This window comes from Pipistrellus hanaki (assembly GCF_964339955.1).
Source record: "Pipistrellus hanaki genome assembly, chromosome: 1".
NCBI classification, from domain to species: domain Eukaryota; kingdom Metazoa; phylum Chordata; class Mammalia; order Chiroptera; family Vespertilionidae; genus Pipistrellus; species Pipistrellus hanaki.
In genome coordinates, this window is record NC_140503.1 from 173,401,423 (window position 1) to 173,421,628 (window position 20,206).

The following is a 20,206-nucleotide window of genomic DNA, read 5'->3' on the forward strand; positions in this document are numbered from 1 at the left end:
AAATACCAAATATTAGAAGAATCAATGCCAAAAGAAGGAAGGCAAACATAGCAAGAGAGAGCAGGCTAGCAGGCAGTAATAGTGAGCCAAAGCGTCAAAGGGAGCACTCGTTCCCCTGGCTGGCAGCTCAGCTGTTAGAGAGCCCTCCCATAGGCTAAGGTTGAGGGGTGAATCCCTGAGGTCAGGGTACATATAAGAATCAACCAATGAATGCACAAGTAAGTGGAACAACATCTCTCTCTCTCTCTCTCTCTCTCTCTCTCTCTCTCTCTCTCTCTCTCTCTCCCTCCCTCTCTTCACAAAAAAAAAAAATTAAAAATTAAACTACAATAATAACAAAAAACTGTAGTTCACAAAACATTAACACTAATGCAATTTCATTTCCCTAACTTTATATGTTTTGTTTAAAGAAAAACTAATCCCAGTGTTGTTTGCTTTCACTATTTCCCCAAATTTGCAGATACAGTAAATCAATTGGAGTGTTTATTAACAGCACGGAATCCTTGGCCCCAGTCTGACCTTCTGAGTCAGTATTTCCTGTAGAATCCAATTGATCTGTTTTTTATTTTTTTGTTTGATTTTAAGGAAAAATATGCCCAGACTCATCTGGAGAGGCAGAAGCACCTGAATATGATAAATTGTGCATGGAGAGATGAGTAGTAGCTTTCAGCTGGAAGATATTGACAGCTTACTTGGCCAATTGGCATCAAATATGCATTTATTTTTAAAACTTGTGTGTAAATAACTGATACATTATTCATGTGGAGGGATTTCTGCAGGAAAATAAAAGGAGTGCTTTCTGAGTAAGATTTTAGATCAAAAAGATTTCAATAGTGTCTTAGATTTCACAGAGCTTTAATATTCAAAATGTAGGTAGAGAAGTCAATTAATGATGATATAGTATTTTCATACAAATAATCAATACTTAATTATATCTCTAATCTATTTTTTTGTCAACATAAATAGCACTGGGTACAGGGACTGATGAGTGGCATTTTCTTATTCTATTGAACAATTAAGTTTCATGTTTTCATAAGGTTCACTCTATTTTAAAAACAATAAAGCATACATTATTCTCTTTCATTAGCAATTTTGGGTTCATTAGCAATTTTATGGTAAGCAAGGAAGTTTACTTATAATTATTAATGCAGAGTTGTAAAATCCACTGGATGTAGGAAATAAGAAAATCTTATCTGTAGAGGTACTTTGCCCTTTGATCTTTCCCAGCATTTAGAAGAGTGCCAAGTTCAGAGCAGAGACAACAACTTTTGGTTGATGCACATTAGAGGATTAAGGAGTTATGGAGAATCCATTCGAGAAGCCTTCTTAAACAATTGTCTAGTATTTTCCAATGATATTTAAACAGCATTTATTTGGCACCCAGCCTATACCTATAAGCACAGAATCATATTTCAACCTTACAAAAATAGGATGTTTGTGTCATTGTTTCTATTCTAAAGATAAAAAAGTACATTCACAGAGGTTAAATAGCTTAAACAGTCACACACACACACACACACACACACACACACACACACACACACAGCTAGAACCTGGCTGGCTGCCAAAGGAGGAGAAGCCAATTCTGTCTGACTTCAGAGCTGCCTGACACTCTTTCCATCTGGGGGTGCCGCTTTAAACTCTGTGTTTCTGTGTTTGAAAAGTGAGGGAGGTATGTGTTGCTTTAAATAATGGATGACAGGGTTTTGTATATCATTGCTTGTGCCACTGAGATGTTATATGTTTCTACATTATCATATCCATATCGATAAGCCAAAGAGTTAGGATGAGCAATTATTTAATCACTAGACCTATCTACTAGAATTGAAGTGAATGGGTGGTGGGAGCTACTGCCGAAGCGGGAGGTTACAGATAAGGGTAAAGAGGCTAGAAAAATCTGTTTGGTAACTGATTGGTGACATCAGTGTATACTTATGTTTAGCTTAATTACTTACATGTATATATTTATAGCTATCTACAGGAATGTTTATAGATATACACAGGTTAATATGGATGCATGTATTTCCTAGCTGTGTCAGGGAAGAGGGCCTAGAAGCAATGACATCCAGGAGCAAGGAGCACACCTTTCACGTCCGTGTGGGAACCCCTTTCACGTCCAGCATGGTTCAGGGTTCAGGTTCAAGGTTTGGGTTCTGGAGAAGGCCACACGCAAATGAAAGAGACTAGAAAAGTATTTGGGAATATTGGGGGCCAGGTGGGAGTCGAAGAGAGGATTACACTCCGCTCTGGCTTTGCTATCCCTTTTATTAAGATTATGGGATACACCCATATCCTTTATGCAGGAAATTCCAATAATATCCAGTCAGCAGGAATTGGTTTATAACAGCATGGTCCCATGAAAGAAACCAGTGGTGTTAGGGAAAGTGATTGCCTTAAGACGGGCCCAATAAACCAGCAAGATGAGCCTAGAATAGCTAGCCTTATAGTGCCAGGAAGTAAGAAAGTGATATTTAAAATAAACAGGCCCACAAACTCACAGTGATGAGGCTATGTCAGAGACATAAGAACCGAGAGAGTCATCAATGGCCAGGTTTAATAATTTGAGAAACCAAGTAAATTACTAGGTTTGAAACCCAAAGTATAAAAATATCCACCTATCCCTACTGATATGAATAAATGAACACCGAGTAAACAAATAAGAGAAAATAGACAAATCACTTGTGCAGAAGAATTCCAAATAATTGGAACAGACAGCCTCAAGGAAGTCGAGCATAACCCTGTTCCTTAAGCATGGCTACAGAGTGACTTCCTCCCAAAGAACAAAGAATGGAAAACGGGAAGGAAGAATAATGTTAGAGTGCAGGAAACAGATGGTGCCATCTTAGTCAGATGACCAAGGTTAAGATACCAGTGATAACTTATGTTGATAGTATGTTTCCTAGATATGATGTAATGAAATGGCACTTTACCTGTATAGTTTTCTCCCCGCAAACTTATAGCCCAGTCTAATCATGAGCAAAACATCCAATCTACCCAATGGTGAGATAGTCTACAAAGTACCTGACCAGTATGCCTCTGAACTGTCAAAGTCATCAGATCCAGCAAAACTTTATAAACTATTATAGCTAAGAGAAGCCTAAGGAGAGAGGATGACTAAATGTAATATGGTTTGCTGGATGGAATCCTGGGACAGAAAAAGGATAATAAATAAAACTAAGGAAACCTAAATAAAGTACAGACTGAGGTGAATAATAACATATCAATATTGATTCATTAATAGTGACAGATATAAGATGCTCGATTGTGAACACTAGGTGTGAGATATATATGAACTGTTTGTACTGTCTTTGTAATCTTTCTATAAATATAAAACTACTTTAAATTTTATTTTAAAGATTCCAAGAGATGAAATGATGAGTCCACAATAGGAACTGTTACTAGCCTAAAGGGGGGTTATTTTGCTTATTACACTGATCCTCAAAGGTCAGTGCCATATAAAAACTGCTATACAGAAACAACTTAAAATGTTTCCACATATCCAAAAGGTAAAACTCAGATGTTATGTAAAGTAATATGCTTTATTCACAACTTGATTTCTTTAGTATTTTCTTCTTACACCAGGAAAGTTATAGTTTTATTTATAATCAGGAATGATCTAAATCATCCTTCTCATTTTGTTTCAGGCTTACTTAATAAAAGCTTAAGCGGGTAAAGAATGAGCAAAGGGTATCTGTGAGGAAGATGAATGAGATATATTAAACCTGCCCTTGATGCTGACAAATCTGGCTGCAATTATTTTAATGTGCACAATACTTGTAAAGTACTCTACAGTAGCGGGCGAATGCTGCCATTCACAATTTGCGCATCATCATCATGTCCCCAGGAGCTGACAGTGTCCCCAATTGGATCAGCTTTTACCCAAATGATGCAGAGATGGTTTTGCCAGAGAGGATATTATTCCTAAACTATTCTGAGTGGTGTTCTTCCCCGATTCTGAACCATTTTTAAAGGGCACTCTGTATTTAACCCATGAGAAAACCAGCTTTGGCAAACAATGACCTTATTCAATCAAGCAGTCTTTGAATGATACATAATTTTTGTTTTTCAATGATTTAAATAAATAACAAAATATTTCACTTCAGCCTGGTTAAGTGCATTGATATTTATTTGAGAGCTTCACTCTGAAACATTTGATTACTTTGTTAAAGAATTAAGTTGTAAAATAAAGCAAACATTTTCAATTAATAAGATCCTAATCTGTGCAACTAAGATAAGACAAAATCAGTTTTGAATGATACATGATGATATATGTATTTCCTATTTAGTCATTCATGCATGTGTACATTCAATGAATATTTATTAAATCTCTATATGCAAAATATTTTTTTGGTGCTAGAAATAGAGCAGTGAATGAAACCAAATTAATCCTTCCTTCATAGAGCATACACGTTAATTCCAATTTATGAATAGAAAGGTGACAACACCATCAATTATTGGGTAAAAACTGACAGTTACTTATAAGAAATACATCAGTCAAAAGAAGAATGTTTGCAAAGTAGTAAAGTGAATGAAGAATTTTCAAGACCGCCTTTGTATATTTAGTAACATAGTGCAATAAGTATATAGGGCTAATGGGAAAGTCAGTCTGATTCATGATTCAAGGCACAAAGCTATTCACTACTGATCAAAGGACATTAAAAAACTGCTGTCTTCCATGAGCCTCTGCTTCAGTCATTTTGCTACTTTGCTACAAACATGCTGATGAACTGGGAGGCACATAGCTGACCTTTTATTGTTTCTTGTCTTCTGGATGCTTTGTCTACCATGCGGAATATGGCATGACTTCCCTCATCAGGAAATCAATAGGGACTTTGACCCTATACCAAAATGTGACTGTGAGAACTGCCAATCTATTACAATTTACATAGAAGTGAATATACAGCAATTTCAAAACTACTTTTAGTTAATCTGGGCTTTAAATGCACACTGTTATTCTTGAAAAAAACTTCATGGAATTGAGCACATTAAGAAAGATCTGTGATTAAAAAAATAAAAGTACACATTAAAATACTGAAGTCATTATCACCCTATTATCCTATACTAGAGGCCTGCTGCACAAAATTCATGCAAGGTGCTTGGCCCTCACTTCCCTGGCTGCCTCATGACCCTCCAACCCCCTCTCCTTCCCCCCCCCCCCTTGACATATAATTTAAAAATAGGTGTAGTTTTTTTTTTTTAGTATATTACTTTGATTCTGCTTTACCGTCAATCATTCAATTTATACTTAGTGAATGCTCCTCCGTCCCAGGCACTGTTCTAAATCTAGAGAGTCAGCAATGAGTATGATAAATATATTTCTGCCCTCACAAAAATTATATTCTACTTGAGAGGATGGGAAAAAAAGAAAATCTCTACTTAAGATATAATATTAGAAGATACAAGTGAAAGAACTAAAGAGAAAATGAAACATCAAAAGAGCAGAAGGCATGGTGAGGTAAGAAGATATCAGGGGTGACAGTTAGTTACTCGAGTGGTAAAGTAGACAGTCAAGGTCTCAGGAGAGCCCCAGAGGAAAGGGAGAGCTCTGGAGAAGCACCTCTGAGTGATGAAAGCCAAGTGCTCTGGCTCTTGGGTAGAAGAGTGTCTGAACTGCCTAAGAGTGGAAAGCCTGGGCAGGGCTGCGGAAGAACAGCAGCAGGAGGTGGGGTGAGAGGACACGCATGTGGTGATCCTTGTTTGAAAATCTGGGTTTGTGTTTTACTCTTGAGATAATATCATTTTTATGTAAATGTAAATTCTGAGTATATAAAATTGAATTGCAGCAAATGCCTTTTACCGTTGATAATACTGTTGATAGGCTATGACTTTGATTATACCCTACTCATTATGTCTGCTGTCTTTAATATCTTATATGTACTATACACACACACACACACACACACACACACACACACACACACATATATATATATATATATATATATATATATATATATAATAACATAGACACACCATTTATTAGATGATTATAGCCTTTCCTATGTCTTTTATAAAATCTAAAAGCTACAAAAATAAAGGTAACCTACATCAGAAAAATATTAGTCAATACCTCTTTATAACGTCAAAGCCAGTGTCCACACAAGTATCAACAGACTCATAAAAATTGGTATTGAGCCGAAACCAGTTTGGCTCAGTGGTAGAGCGTCGGTCTGCGGACTGGGGGGGTCCCAGGTTCGATTCCGGTCAAGGGCATGTACATTGGTTGCGGGCACATCCCCCGTGGGGGGTGTGCAGGAGGCAGCTGGTCGATGTTTCTCTCTCATCGACGTTTCTATCTCTCTATCTCTCTCCCTTCCTCTCTGTAAAAAATCAATAAAATATATATATTTTTTAAAAAGTGACAATTTAAAAAAAAATTGGTGTTGAATCAAATATTCATATGTTTGGGAATTTAAAATATCCAGATATATCTGAAATAGCATACAGTTTATTCTATTTTCATCAGAAAAGTAATTTTTCTTGTACTTTTTAGTAGACAGTAGCCAATAACAAAAAACACTATAGGTGAATTTGACATCTCATGATATACTTGTGGGAAATGGAAAAAAAGGAAAATTTTTGTTTTACTTGCAATTGTTTTCAAAATATAACATATTTTATAACATAATTTTGAAGAAAACATGCTCTATATTTAATATATAAATTTAATAATGATTATAGAACTCACAATTTCACAAATAATAAATAAAAGAACCTTAAAGATGCAAAAATGTAGTAATATAGATAATTATATATCTATTATACAGAGTCCATACATTTAAAAACAAGTATTTCCTGTCAACACAGATATCCTTGTTAAGAAAAAGTAAAATCATTCATTTATGTTTCTAAGCTTTATAGAAAAAATGCAGACTTTAGTTTCTGTGTGATTACATTTTTATGATAGAAAATGTTCAGGATACTTAGTTGATTTATATTTGTAAAACACTTTACAATCTATAAAAACTTGTATTATATAGAGAAAGTAAAATTGTTTCCAGGTTAAAAGAAAAATTTAATTGTTTGGGATTTTTATTATACCGCGTTCCTGGAATGCCAATATTCATTATACACAGTTGTGATTTCAGGGCTCTGTTAATCATGCTACTCTTTATTTATACTATTTTGCAGCCCCCTCTCCAATCACCAACGTAAAAAAGGGGAAGATTGCAAAGAACAGCATCTCTTTGTCTTGGCAAGAGCCAGATCGGCCCAATGGAATCATCCTGGAGTATGAAATCAAATATTTTGAAAAGGTGGGTCTAACAAAATAAAGAATGTCCTTTTCTCTTCTTTTTTTTCTTTTTTCTTCATTTTAGAAATAGCAATTATCCAATTTGTAGAAAAGCCTGTTGCAATTTTATGTGTAAATCAATGACAATTGATTCTGCAGTCATGCTTATGGAGGTGAGGAGTGCACAGGGAGCACGCTATGTGTGTCCTTCTGCTGCCAACTGGTTCATGCTGCCCGGGCGCTGCCATGTAGTCTAACATCAGCTTAACTAGGTTTCACAGCATTAAGAGATGAAGTCATAGGACATTTTCAAAGTGTCACAAACACTCTAGTTGCTGACCTTCATAACTGACTGATTTGTACTACAAGAAATAGCGCTTGTGTACAATAACCCTGCATAATACCTATGCTATTAAGGAAGTGTGAAGAGACAAGATGTGTATCTAACATATACATTTTTAAAATCCATAACAAAGTAGCATAACATCCAAACGTGGTACATAATGTTTATTTTAAAATTTGGGGCCCAAAATTGGAAATGTGTGCCTTACAGTCCCTGTATTTTCTCGATTTCTTCTTCCCTGGGTTGACTCTTGGGCCCATGCTTATATGTTTGTCATAATAGTTTTTGAGGTCTGAAGGCAATAATCATCCTACTTCTTCTTTTCTGGATCCACAACTAAGTGAGCTGCTGATAAAGGAATCGAACAGATGGAAACTAAAGACAGGCCTATAATTTCTAAAACTGGATTGGAGTATTAGGCTTAGATATGCAGCCATCATGAGTCTTCCAGCTCCCAGCCCATTTCACTGTGATTTTTGTGGTCTGGATCTGAGTGGCATACACCCTTAGAACAACCAGGGTTCTAGCAGAGGAGATGAAGAGAGAGGGGTTCCGAACCAGCCTCGTCATTAGTGGATAGGAGAAACTGACCTAGAAATATGTGTCCTACGAAAGTAGAAGCAGAAGTGAGGGTGATTGTAGTTTATAATACAGAGAAGCAAATTCCAAGAGGGAAGGGTAGGGCTCAACCACACTGACTCACATGCTTCTCCCAGACTCACAGAGACATCACGCTTACCCTCTTAAGGAAGAGTGAAGAGGAGGAGAGGTAGTACAAAAATTTATTTTGCAATACCTAAGACATTTCCCAAACTATGCATGGGAAGAGAGTGGGGGAATAAATTATTATGCTTATACTAATGCAAGAATATAATGAAAAATGCTAATTACTTATTAATAAAAAATACTTTAAAATCCAACATAGATAAGAGTATAAGTAAATACATTGAAATAATTCAATGCATTATAGAACATATATTTTTTCTTTTATTTATTGATTTGACAATTACTTGTGTAAAAGTACAACAGAGTACAAAATAGGATGTGTGCGGAGGTTGAGATCAGGGCTAGCTACGTATTCTTTCCAGGTCTTGTCTGTCTGTACAATGTTCATATATTAATTTTATAAATAGATGAGTAAACAGAAGTTATGTCTTTTGAAAAATTTTCCCTAGGAATTATTGATGTAAATTATTGACTTAATGTAAACTATTGGGTGATTAGGGAACATAAAATGAAGATACTTATATTTCACAAAAAATACTTTATCAAATACATTATTCACCAACAATGCTATAAGAGAATACATCTCAGCAAAACTAATGTTGAGATATGGTTTATAGATTTTATTGCAAAAAACAAGTAAATTAAGTAAAATGTTATATTAATTATCCCTAACTGATCCCTGTTTCTCCAAACTGAAGTCTAAATTCAACAGGTCTACAATTTAAACACATTCTATACCCAAATATATTTTGTTAAAGTTTGCATTTCTTACTCAGTTGTTTATAAACGTTTTTTTACTGAATACTCATGCAAAGTTAGGTAACTAGATCTATGTGTGTGTGTATGAACATAGACTGTTTTTTTTTTTTAAATATTCTAAGTCCCCAAATTTTTATTGTAATTAAATTTGATTTTTTAAAAAGTTGAAATGCATAATGGCACTTAAAAATATTTATACACCAAAAACTATGCATCTGGATATCTGTCTCTTAGATGAAATAAAATTCAAGATCAGGGAGACTAAAAGTTCTACAAGCACTTCTTTTTTAGCATAGTTTTTCTACCTGAAACAACTAGCTGGACCAATGTCTGGTTTTTCCTTTTGTCTTTAAGGAAATTCTCTTATTTTTCACATTTATAAATAAACTTTGATTATTTTTATAATTCCCAGCATCTATGTGAGTGTCATATATATAGATGTGGGCAAAAATAGGTTTATAGGTGTCTGAATGAAACATAATACAATAATTAGTAGATAATAACATAAGAATAAACTCTGTGTTTCATACATTCACAACTGTAAACCTACTTGTGACCCTCCTGTGTGATGTAGAAGCAGTGGTTTCAGGCTGCTACTAGAGTTACTCAACAAGTGGTGGAGCAGAGTTCTTTTCTATTAATATTTCTTTTAATGATTATATTCATGTGATGGAATTTTATTTGTAGTTTAATTTCTTTTAAAATCATTTCAGTAAGATTTGGTTTTATATTTAATATTTTACATATAATTCTGTATTAAAACAGTTTATTACCTATATAACGCAAAGTAAAAAAAAATATATGATTTGGGAAGAATTAGTTCTATACATTCCGCAATAAATAAATAATAAGTTGCCTACCTACATGAAATAAAAATCAGCAAAACCTTTTATATAATGCATTACTTGGGGAAGTTATTAACTTTTCTGGTCAATATATTTTTTATAATGAAGATATTAAATCCCAGACCTTTTTGCCAAGCTAAATGACTGAGCATACCAATAAAAAACATGTAAAGGTTTGTTTTGATTTTGCTTAACACTTTCAGAAGAAGGGAGGGAAAACACGGAAAATGAGCTTTTATACCGTGTATTAAGACAGGGGTCCTGACAGCTTTCCAGGGTCCTTTTGGAACCTTCCGAATGCCACCACTACTTCCCTGGTTGGTTCTTGGCCAGACACAGGTGGCAGAGCTTTCCAGGGCTCATGCCTTTGCCAGCTGGCATGTCTGCCTGCAATCGCCCTGCTCTAATAGAGGTCATTGGGCCTCTCTGCTCCTGCATGGCGATGGGCCCACTGCCATCTCTTAATTAAAGGCAGAGGCTAAGGGAAGCTGCCCCCGGGCAGGGTGCTAGCCAGCTGGCTCCTTCTGTCCAGGCCCTCCCCGCCCTGCTTGTGAACAGTGTTTGCTAAGCAGCTGGGGAAATGTAGCTCATTTGCTCAGCGGGGGAGGGGGCAGGAAAGCAGCAAGAGCCACTGCCTGAACCATGGACTTGGCAGTCTGCTGTCATGTGATTGTGGGTGTTCAAGATGTGTACCTAGAATTTGTGATATGGAGGAAATGTTAACCTGGCAGTGATTGAAAGGAGTGGAGCAAAGGCAAATTTTGGAAGATATTTAGGTAATTCAACAAGGGTGTCTAAGGACTTTGATCCCTTAGAAATATGCTTTGCTAAGTCCTTCAACAAGATAGTATTCAACTACTCATAGAGACAATGCACATTTACATCTATGAGATGGAACCACTAAGACATACATAATATTAACAGATAAATCAGAATGTTGCATAATTTTATGCAACTGATATTAGATACTGCATTATTTCAAGGAGGAAATGCCCAATTTCCTTGCAATGTTTTTCTTCTTTTTTTCTGGCAAGCTGTACTGCTTGTGACTTCAATAGTTAGGAGTTCCAACCATGTAAACTTGTGTTTTTTCCTATAGGGTTAAATCAAATTTACCTGCAAGCTATGATGTTGTAGAAGTTGTGCTGGTTGCTATGTACATTATTTCCATCTCTCTCTGTGCTCGCGATGCTCTTAATGAATAATTTCATCTCATTTTAAAGGTCAAACAATAATAAACAGAGCCACTATAAAACAGAGTTTGAACCAGAGGAACCGCCTTGCATATTTTATGCATCAAACTTTAAAAATGTTCAAACAATTCAAAATGTTTGGCCTGGGCCTAAGGCAATATTGAATCCCAAATAACTGTTTGTAAAAATAACATAAAATCAGATATCATGACTATCTGATGACTACTGAACTATTTTTTTTTTAAGTTTTAGAATTAACATCACTATGTTAGCTTATCTATATCAATAGAAATGCCTTCCATTTATGTTCTCGTTCCCCCTTCCTTTTCACAAATATCCTCTGCCCTTGTCTTCTAATCAGAACACTACTTGGGCTTCTGCATGGATCAGTGCTTTACTGAATAGCTATCCTTTGATCTCAAATAAAGGCTTGTTGCTTCTCACTTTGAAAGGATTTCTATTTTTAGGTTAACATATCAAAGAAAAAAGAGGTTGAGCTGTATACTCACATCTATACACATACTGGAATTACATGGCTGAATTTTGAACACTGATACTCCTGTGCACTTTTCTAAAAAAACTAAATTCTTACTTTACACTATAAATTTTAATATTTTATGTAACAATTATAGCTATATCAAATATATCAGAATCCTAACTTTAGTTTTTTCTAGATTGTTTTTCACCAACTTAAATTCTCTTCAAACTAATTGCAAATAATAGCAAATAGGTATTATATCGTTTCTTACTGAAAATTACTACTTCATTCACAAACTGGGAAGTATAATAGCATCGAGAAAGTCTTGAATATTCAGTCACAATCTTGAGCATACTCAGAACATCAGTAAACATAATAGTTTATAGGAGCTAGTGCTTCTTTTAAAAGATAGTCTGCTTTTTTATTGCTGTATTCTTAGCATTTAGAAGGGGTCTTAGGGTAGGTGAGAGAAGATCAGTAAATGTTTGTGAATGAAGAAAATTATTGATATTATTAGTCAAATTTTATAGGATTTAATTATCTATTTTAAATTCTTTGAAAAACTCTCAAATTTTTTTTTTTCCTGAACACTTTAAAGATTAGGCACTTAAGTCAATCTGTGTATTTAAAAAATGAAGATCAATTGTTTGCATGGAGTGAATCAGAAAACTATTTGGATTAGAAATGAGACCATACTGATTTGGAGAGAAGTTTGGATATATTTAACCCTAAAATAAATTTTACATGTTTGATGATAATAAATGAGGAATGATGAAACTTCTATGAAAGAAGGAGTTTTATAAGGTTGTTATTTTAGATTTTATTGGTGGTAGTATAGAACATGGATAGAAGTTGCCTGATATGTCAAATTATTTAAAACATATAAATAGTAATTATGACAATCAAAACACACATTTTACAGTTTAATATTCACACACACATATTACCTATTTCATTCTTAAAACATCTCTTTGGAGGATATCCAGGCACCATTTTTCTACCCCAGTTTTAACAGTGAAGGAAATAAGATAAAAGTACAAATTGACTTGCTGTATTTTAGCAGGCAATTTCAGTGTTCTCAGGAAAGCAATGTTCACAGTGTGCTGCTATTGATTGTAAACTTTATGGAAGAAGGACTGTGGTTTGCATTTGTTTTGGATTTTAATACACTATGAAGATTAAATAATAACCATTTTCTTGCAATGATTGTTTTCACTCTCCCCATTTACTACACATCCAAACAAATAATAAATTTGTTTTAATAAGGTTTCAGGAAAAGTAAAAAAAAATATATAGAAAGTTTTAAAAAATGAAACTATGTTTTGCTTTTATGTATTTTTAAATATTCTTTGTTTAGACTTAACTAATTAAAACGAAAGTTCTCTAGTGAAGCAGACATCGCCTCTCCTAAGCCCTAAATATGGTTAGAAATCAAGTTCACTAAAGTTATAAAGCATAAGTCTTACTGGAGAGTCTATGAGACACTGTCTCCTACTTCTGCGAACAGACAGCATGCTAAATATGCTCCAATAAAACATTCTGAGAACAACAAGCGCACAAATAACAATACTAAAATAGTCCGTAAGATCGTTTACCTCCTGTAAGTTGTGTTTTCAAAGTAGGCAGATTTATGTCTGCCAGAGGCAATTATAGTGACATGTCACCCACCATCACTGAGTTCTAGACAGCACCATAAATAGCACACCTAGTATGTGTAGATGTTTTTTATTTGTTTGTTTTTTCCTACAACATTATATCTATACTAACAGCAAATTAGTCTCTGATTTGTCTTCTTGGCTATGATTTCAAGCTTTGCTGTCATTAGTAATTCATATGTTGACTTTTTTTTTTTATTGAATGCACATGTGTAATCTCAGGACCAAGAGACCAGCTACACAATCATCAAGTCGAAAGAGACCACTATGACAGCGGAGGGCTTGAAACCAGCCTCAGTGTATGTCTTCCAGATCCGAGCACGCACCGCAGCAGGCTACGGGGTCTTCAGTCGAAGATTTGAGTTTGAAACCATCCCAGTGTGTAAGTCATTTTAATTACTGTCAGCTCGCGTCTCTGTAATGGTTATCAGAAAAGAGTCAGTGGATCGATACGCTCCCTGGGCATGCTGTCAGCCTTCCGCTCCTTCCCCGCCTCCCAGGCCTGACCCTGTCTGCGGGGAGGCCTCTGCATGCTGCCATGGGAGGTGAGAGGGTTAACACTTGGGTCCTCACTCCTCCAGTTAATTCTGTGGGGAGGTGAAACACGAGGAGATCCCTAAGAAATGTTTAAACCTCGCTTTTAAAGACTTCCTTCCCACTGCTTCCATATGTTATTGAATTATTGCCGTTTACTTTTCAGTTGGTTTATTGAACAGCGCTAGCCAGGCTTAGTCTTTCTATGGAAACTCCACAGGGAGCTTCTCCTGAGTATTGATTTTGGCAAGAAAATGGGGGTCTTAGGAACCAGTCTGATGGTTTTAAAAAATCAGAACCTCTGGTAGTATCGCTGAGTAAAGGGTCTATTATTGGAAAACCTTTCTCATGCCAACGCCCCACCCCCAATAAAATAGCACATAACTTTCTCCTCTTTAATGTCAAACAAAAAATTTAGATTACTTACTTGTTTTTTTAAAGTACATGTTAAAACCAGACTGGAAGAAGACTTGTTTATAATCCATGTCATTATACACACTTTAAAAAGCCAGGCTTTGTAAGAATTAGTGATTTTAAAAATAGAGAAAATGAAATACATTTTTTTCTCCTTTTGAAAACCAACAAAATAAGAGCTTACTTCTGAGATTTACTTTGCAATGATTAGAAACATCATTAAATTAAAATTTCAATAAAACTATGAAATGCAGAGAACTAATATGAGGTCATTTTTTATATACTTTTAAAAATGCTCACATAAGCCTGTCTACTTTTTGTAATTTTCTACATAATTTCTAGAGGAAAAAATATTAGTCAAATTATTATTACTACAAAAGTTGATTTTAATATTTTTAATAGATACTAAACATATTTCAGGGCTGTTCTGCCTCCTAGCTATTGATGTGGAATTTTATTTTTACTTGAATATATGACCATATATATGCAAATATTTTTAAAAGATTTTTTCTTTGTACAATGTACCTATTGCATACCATCCCTCTTTGAACTTTATGTAGACTCTATTCTGGGTATAATTCAACAAGGATATATTTAGCAACTATCACAGATAAGTCTTTGTTAGGCTCTGGAGAACTCATCAAAATAACAACTGGAAACTTCTCTCCAAAGACTAAAAATGCAGTCTATTTACTTCTAAAGGATGGAATATTTGTTACAAAACCATTTTAGAATACCTATTTTGTTTATTATTTATTTTATTTTATTCTACACATCAAAATATTTTCACTATGGGCACTGCAAGTGACTCAACTTTAAGGGACAACCAATCACTCCTTTCTTGAGGTTTGTAGTCAAATAGGGAGTTAAAAAAGAAAAAGGTGATAATTAAAATAACCCTTCTTTTTCAGAACTTCTGTAACATTTCTGTTGTATGCTAATCATTTGACAATTATTTGTGCAGTACTTTGTGCAATCACTTGAATTATTTTTTGGACAACTATTTAATATCATAATTTAGTACTTCAAGTACATATATTCTTTTTTAAAGAGTTTGAAAATACTAGAATGCAAGAATTATGGTATGTTAAATGTATTTTGATGTTTTATAATACCATCATCAACAATTTTCTTTTGATGGGTGACAAGAATACTGGCTTTCATGACTCACCATTACTAAGGAAAGTCTAGCTTTTTCAGGTATGTTAGGAAAGACAATTATCTGAAAATAATTGCTTTGCACATAAACTTTAAAAAGAATTTTCTAATTGGTTACTCAACTAAGAATAATGATGCATAGTAATGATACATTGAGACATCATATTATTGTTTTGCTTAATTTTAAAAATTTATTATTCATTTATATTATTCTTCAGTAATAAAATTGAAGGGCTTTTTTTTTATCTACATTATCTTGGATGCCAAAAATATAAGTCCTAAAATCAAATGCAAATATTAGTGAAAATAAGAATGCAAAAAATATCTTAGAAAGAATATCTAATTTTGTTTTGGATATAAATAATATATTTAAAATTGACCCTTTAAATTATCCTTATTCCTAACAAGTAATGAGAAAAACACCAACAAATAAATGTAACATAAATGAAACCATCAAGCCAAACTAGTTAGCTCTTTTTCTGTGTTGTTTTTTTTAATACAAATCATTTTATAATTTTAATAGTATCACTCAATCTGTCCTAATTCCTACTGTCCAAGAAATACCTTTATGTTTCTTTTATAATTTCTCTCCCAAAGCATCATTTCCTTTCATCTGACTACTTTGATTCAAATCTGTATAATCCAACTCCTGGAATAATGCTACTCTGTTTTTTATTGAGATAATTGTAGATTCAAGTGCAATTTTAAGCAACAATGCAGAGAGAACTCTTGTATACTTTCCTATTTCCCCCAATGGTAATATTTTGTAAAACTATAGTATCATATCACAATAAGGATGCTTGACATCGATGAAATTCATCAATCTTACATTTCCTAGTTATCGTGTGTGTGTTTGTGTGTGTGTGTGTGTGTGTGTGTGTGTGTGTATTAAGTTCTATATAATTTGGTCAGTTGTGTAGGTTTGTGTATTTATCATCTCAGTCAAAATACTTAATAGTAACAAAATCATAGGGTCCCTCCTGTTGCCTTTCTATAATCACATCCACTTCCTATTGCATAACTAATCCTTGGCAACCACTGATTTCTAAACATGCATCCTAAAATTCTGATGTTTCAAAAATATTTTATTAATTGAGTCATCTAGTATGTCACCTTTTAGTTTAGAATTGGCTCTTTTAACTCAATATAGAGATTCATCCAAATTGTTGAATATATCGTTTTGTTTTGTTTTTAATCATTGCGTAGTATTTCATGATGTGTATATATCCCAGTTTGTTTAGCCATTCACATGTTGAAGGACATCTGAACTGATTCCAGTTTTTGCTATTATATAAATAAAGATGCAATGAACATTCAGATACATATTTTTTAGTCAATTTAAGTCTTCACTTCTCTGGGATAAATACCTAAGAGTACAATTATTGTACCATGTGGTAATTGCTTGTTAAATATGGTAAGAAAATGCCAGATTATTTTCCAGCATGGCTGTATCATTTTACACTCCCACCAGCAATGAATGAGTGACCAATCTCTCCACATCTTCATCAGCATTTGGTGTTGTCATTGTTACCTTCCTTCATTTACTTAAATTCATATTTAACAGGTGGGTAGTGAAATTTTATTGTGGTTCAAATCTGATTTTTTCTGATGGTTAGCAAGTTAACAACTTTTCATGTTTTTATTTGCTTGCCATGTTGTTTTAAATTGTCCCACTATGTCTTATGTACTCACTATAAAAAATGGTAACTTTGAACATGTTATTCTGATTAAGAAAATTAATAGAGCCGGGACCGGTTTGGCTCAATGGATAGAGCGTCGGCTTGGGGACTGAAAGGTCCCGGATTCGATTCCGGTCAAGGGCATGTACCTTGGTTGCGGGCATATCCCCAGTGGTGGGTGTGCAAGAGGCAGCTGATCGATGACTCTCTCTCATCGATGTTTCTAACTCTCTAGCTCTCTCCCTTCCTCTCTGTATAAAATCAATAAAATATATTTTAAAAAAAGAAAGAAAATTAATAGGTACTTATTGCTGTAGGAAACAGATCCTAAATTCTTAGCCTATCCTTCCATAGCCCTTATAATCTGGCTCTAACAAAACCTCTTACCTTCAAGTTTAATTTCTTAAAAATACAGCTAAAATCTAGAAACCATCTGTGTAATATGGGTTTGTAGTCATGAGTGTGAGAAGTTAAGTGAGGGAAAACAATGTCAGTTTTCTACATATGCTGCTTTACAGTTCCCAATCATGACATACAATGATTAGGGGGAAAAACAAAAAACACCCACATTGTTATTTACCAAAAATCAAAAAATAAATCAACAAAGAAAAGTGCTGGTGAGGATGTGGAAAAAAAGGGAATCTTAGTACACTGTGAGCAGGAATGCAGACTGATACAGCCACTGAGGAAAACAGCATGGAGTTTCCTCAAAAATTTTAAAAAAGGGCCTAACCGATGGCAACATCGTGGGAGAGAGAGGAAGGGCTCTAACGGTGGAATTAGGTGAAACAAAAATTATGCCATTATATTTATCAATGGAGTGTGGAATTGACTATTTTATTTCTAAAAAGTTTAACATCACTAATATAGATGCGGTAGGACTAGATTTGTGTGCTGAGAAAATGAGGAAGACTCATTATGGAGATGATTTTGTTAGAACATTAATAAGACTCAAAAGCATCAGAATGAGGGGGATATGGACATCTATGTAATACCTTAATCAATAAAAAATATTGGAAAAGAAAAAGTGTTGGAGCAGCAGCTGGAGTCCAATCTAAGTAATTTTTATAGGCCAAGTCTACATGTTTTTTTCTAGAAACAGTGCTCCTGCCAAAAAAGAAAGTTAAAACTGAGAAAAAGCAATGGTTTAGGTAATCTGAGTTTAGAGAATATAAAGCCTGTGGACACAAGATGGCTGCCACAAGATGGCCAGCGGGGGAGGGCAGTTGGGAGGGATAAGGCCTGCAAGGGAGGGGAGCTGTGAAAAAGTTCTGTCTAAGGTAACCATACTTCTTTTTCCTTTTTCTAGCGAACAGCCACATGCAAATTCTAAGCATGTCATATCTCATAAACTTACCACCTCCTATTTAGGTTAAGTTGTTTGAAATCAAGGGCTAAGTCCCATTTATCATGCAAAGCAAAGATCCCTAGATGACTACTGTGCCATTACACTCATTTTTCTATGATGACAAGGACATGATCAGTGACTTAGTGATTCTTTCAGATTTCCATTTGGAGAGCAAATATTCTCCCCTAAAGATTTTTTTTTTTAATTACACACTTTTGAGAAGAGAGATCAGAGGGAAATCCCAGGCTCGTGTGGGGTGAATTGCTTAAACCATGCATTGATTACCAACCATTAAGCAGTTTTGATTTGAATGCCTGTGATGACATTAACCACAAACTCCGTTTTCTGTCTTCAACCAGCAGTTGCAGCCTCCAGCGATCAAAGCCAGATTCCTATAATTGCTGTGTCTGTGACAGTGGGAGTCATTTTGTTGGCGGTGGTTATGGGCTTCCTCCTCAGTGGAAGGTAAGTGATGAAGCTGTGATTCTCCACTTTTGCAGCTGATGCCTGCCCTGCCTTGATCTGACCATTTGTCTATTAAGCACATCCCAAAGTAAACCAGGCAAGCAGCTCATTTATCAGTAGACAACCTCAATGGCGGATGGATTTCTTAAGCCTTACCTAGGCCCTGTGTTAGTGCTAAGTTTTAAGCACACAGTGTATCTTTGTCAGGTATGTTTTCTTCACAAGAATAGTATTAACTTATTGTTTATTCTGTCATTTATAGAACCATATCTTTGATAGAGTTTTTTTCTTGTTTGTTTGTTTGTTTTTTTTAATCTGACATTTGTTTCCTCTCAGAAGTATTTATGGTTGCCGGCTTCAGTTTTAGCATTTGGGACAGACTGTGTCTCTGCCTAGTGGGTTGAGAGGACTGGGACTGATAATTCAGGTTAGTCAGCATTCTGGCCTAACAGGGTGATGGATACAAAGCAGACACTTGGGCAAACAAGTGTTTTGTGAGGTAACCAAACCTTGTAATGCCTGCTTTTATTTTCAGATTCTGAGTGATTTCAACCTGAATACATCAATCACAGTATATATGGACTCAAAGTAAATTTTATTGAATGGTTTGTCAATAGATACATTAGTATGTGTATCATAGATATACATATTTTATTTTGAAGAAAAGCAAAATAGGTAGATCCCAAATAAAAGCTTTCCTAAAATACATATAAATAATTAAATACACAAATATTAGGTCTAGTAATAATTAATGTCGTTTTCTAATACTTTTTTAAATCAAATTTATTTAAACAATACAACAAAATTTAATCAACAATATAGTTGCCGTTGTTTTCTACTACTTGTGCCCAACGCTCAGGAAGCATTTTAATCCCTCTGTTGTAAAATTCTTGTGATTTTGATGCAAAAAATTCGGGTCAATGCATTTTTGAGGCATTCTTCATTATTAAATTTTTTTCCAAGAAGAAAGTTTTGCAAAGAACGAAACAAATGGTAATCGGAAGGGGCAATATCAGGAGAATATGCAGGTTGAGGGAGAACTTCCCATTCCAACTGGCGCAGTTTTTCAGCAGTGATTCTTGCAGTATGCGGTCGTGCGTTATCGTGGTGAAGAATTACGCCCTTCCGATTAATCAGCGCGGGTTCTTTTTCTCTTAAAGCTTGGGCTAACCTTTCCAATTGGGCACTATACACTGCACTTGTAATGGTTTGGTTAGATGGTAAAAGTTCATAATGAAGAATTCCTTTAAAATTCCACCAAACACACAACATCACTTTTTTCGCATGCAAGTCAGGTTTTGGCGTGGGCTGCGGAGCCTCATTTTTGTCCAACCATTGAGGCTGCCTTTTCAACTTAACATACAGCACCCATTCT

The 20,206-nt window shown here is 34.8% G+C and overlaps 1 protein-coding gene across 12 annotated transcripts in view; it reads left to right on the top strand.

The window, feature by feature from the left end:
- Positions 1-20,206, top strand: part of EPHA5 (EPH receptor A5) — a 304,352-nt gene that overhangs the window by 194,390 nt on the left and 89,756 nt on the right. For 9 of the 12 annotated variants that reach the window (XM_084889795.1, XM_084889801.1, XM_084889804.1 and 6 more), the window contains 3 exons: positions 7,132-7,256; positions 13,456-13,615; positions 18,726-18,831. In XM_084889795.1, coding sequence (XP_084745921.1) covers positions 7,132-7,256; positions 13,456-13,615; positions 18,726-18,831 — 391 coding nt within the window. The remainder of the gene's footprint in view (positions 1-7,131; positions 7,257-13,455; positions 13,616-18,725; positions 18,832-20,206) is intronic. The other 3 variants (XM_084889800.1, XM_084889802.1, XM_084889796.1) reach the window with 1 other exon arrangement.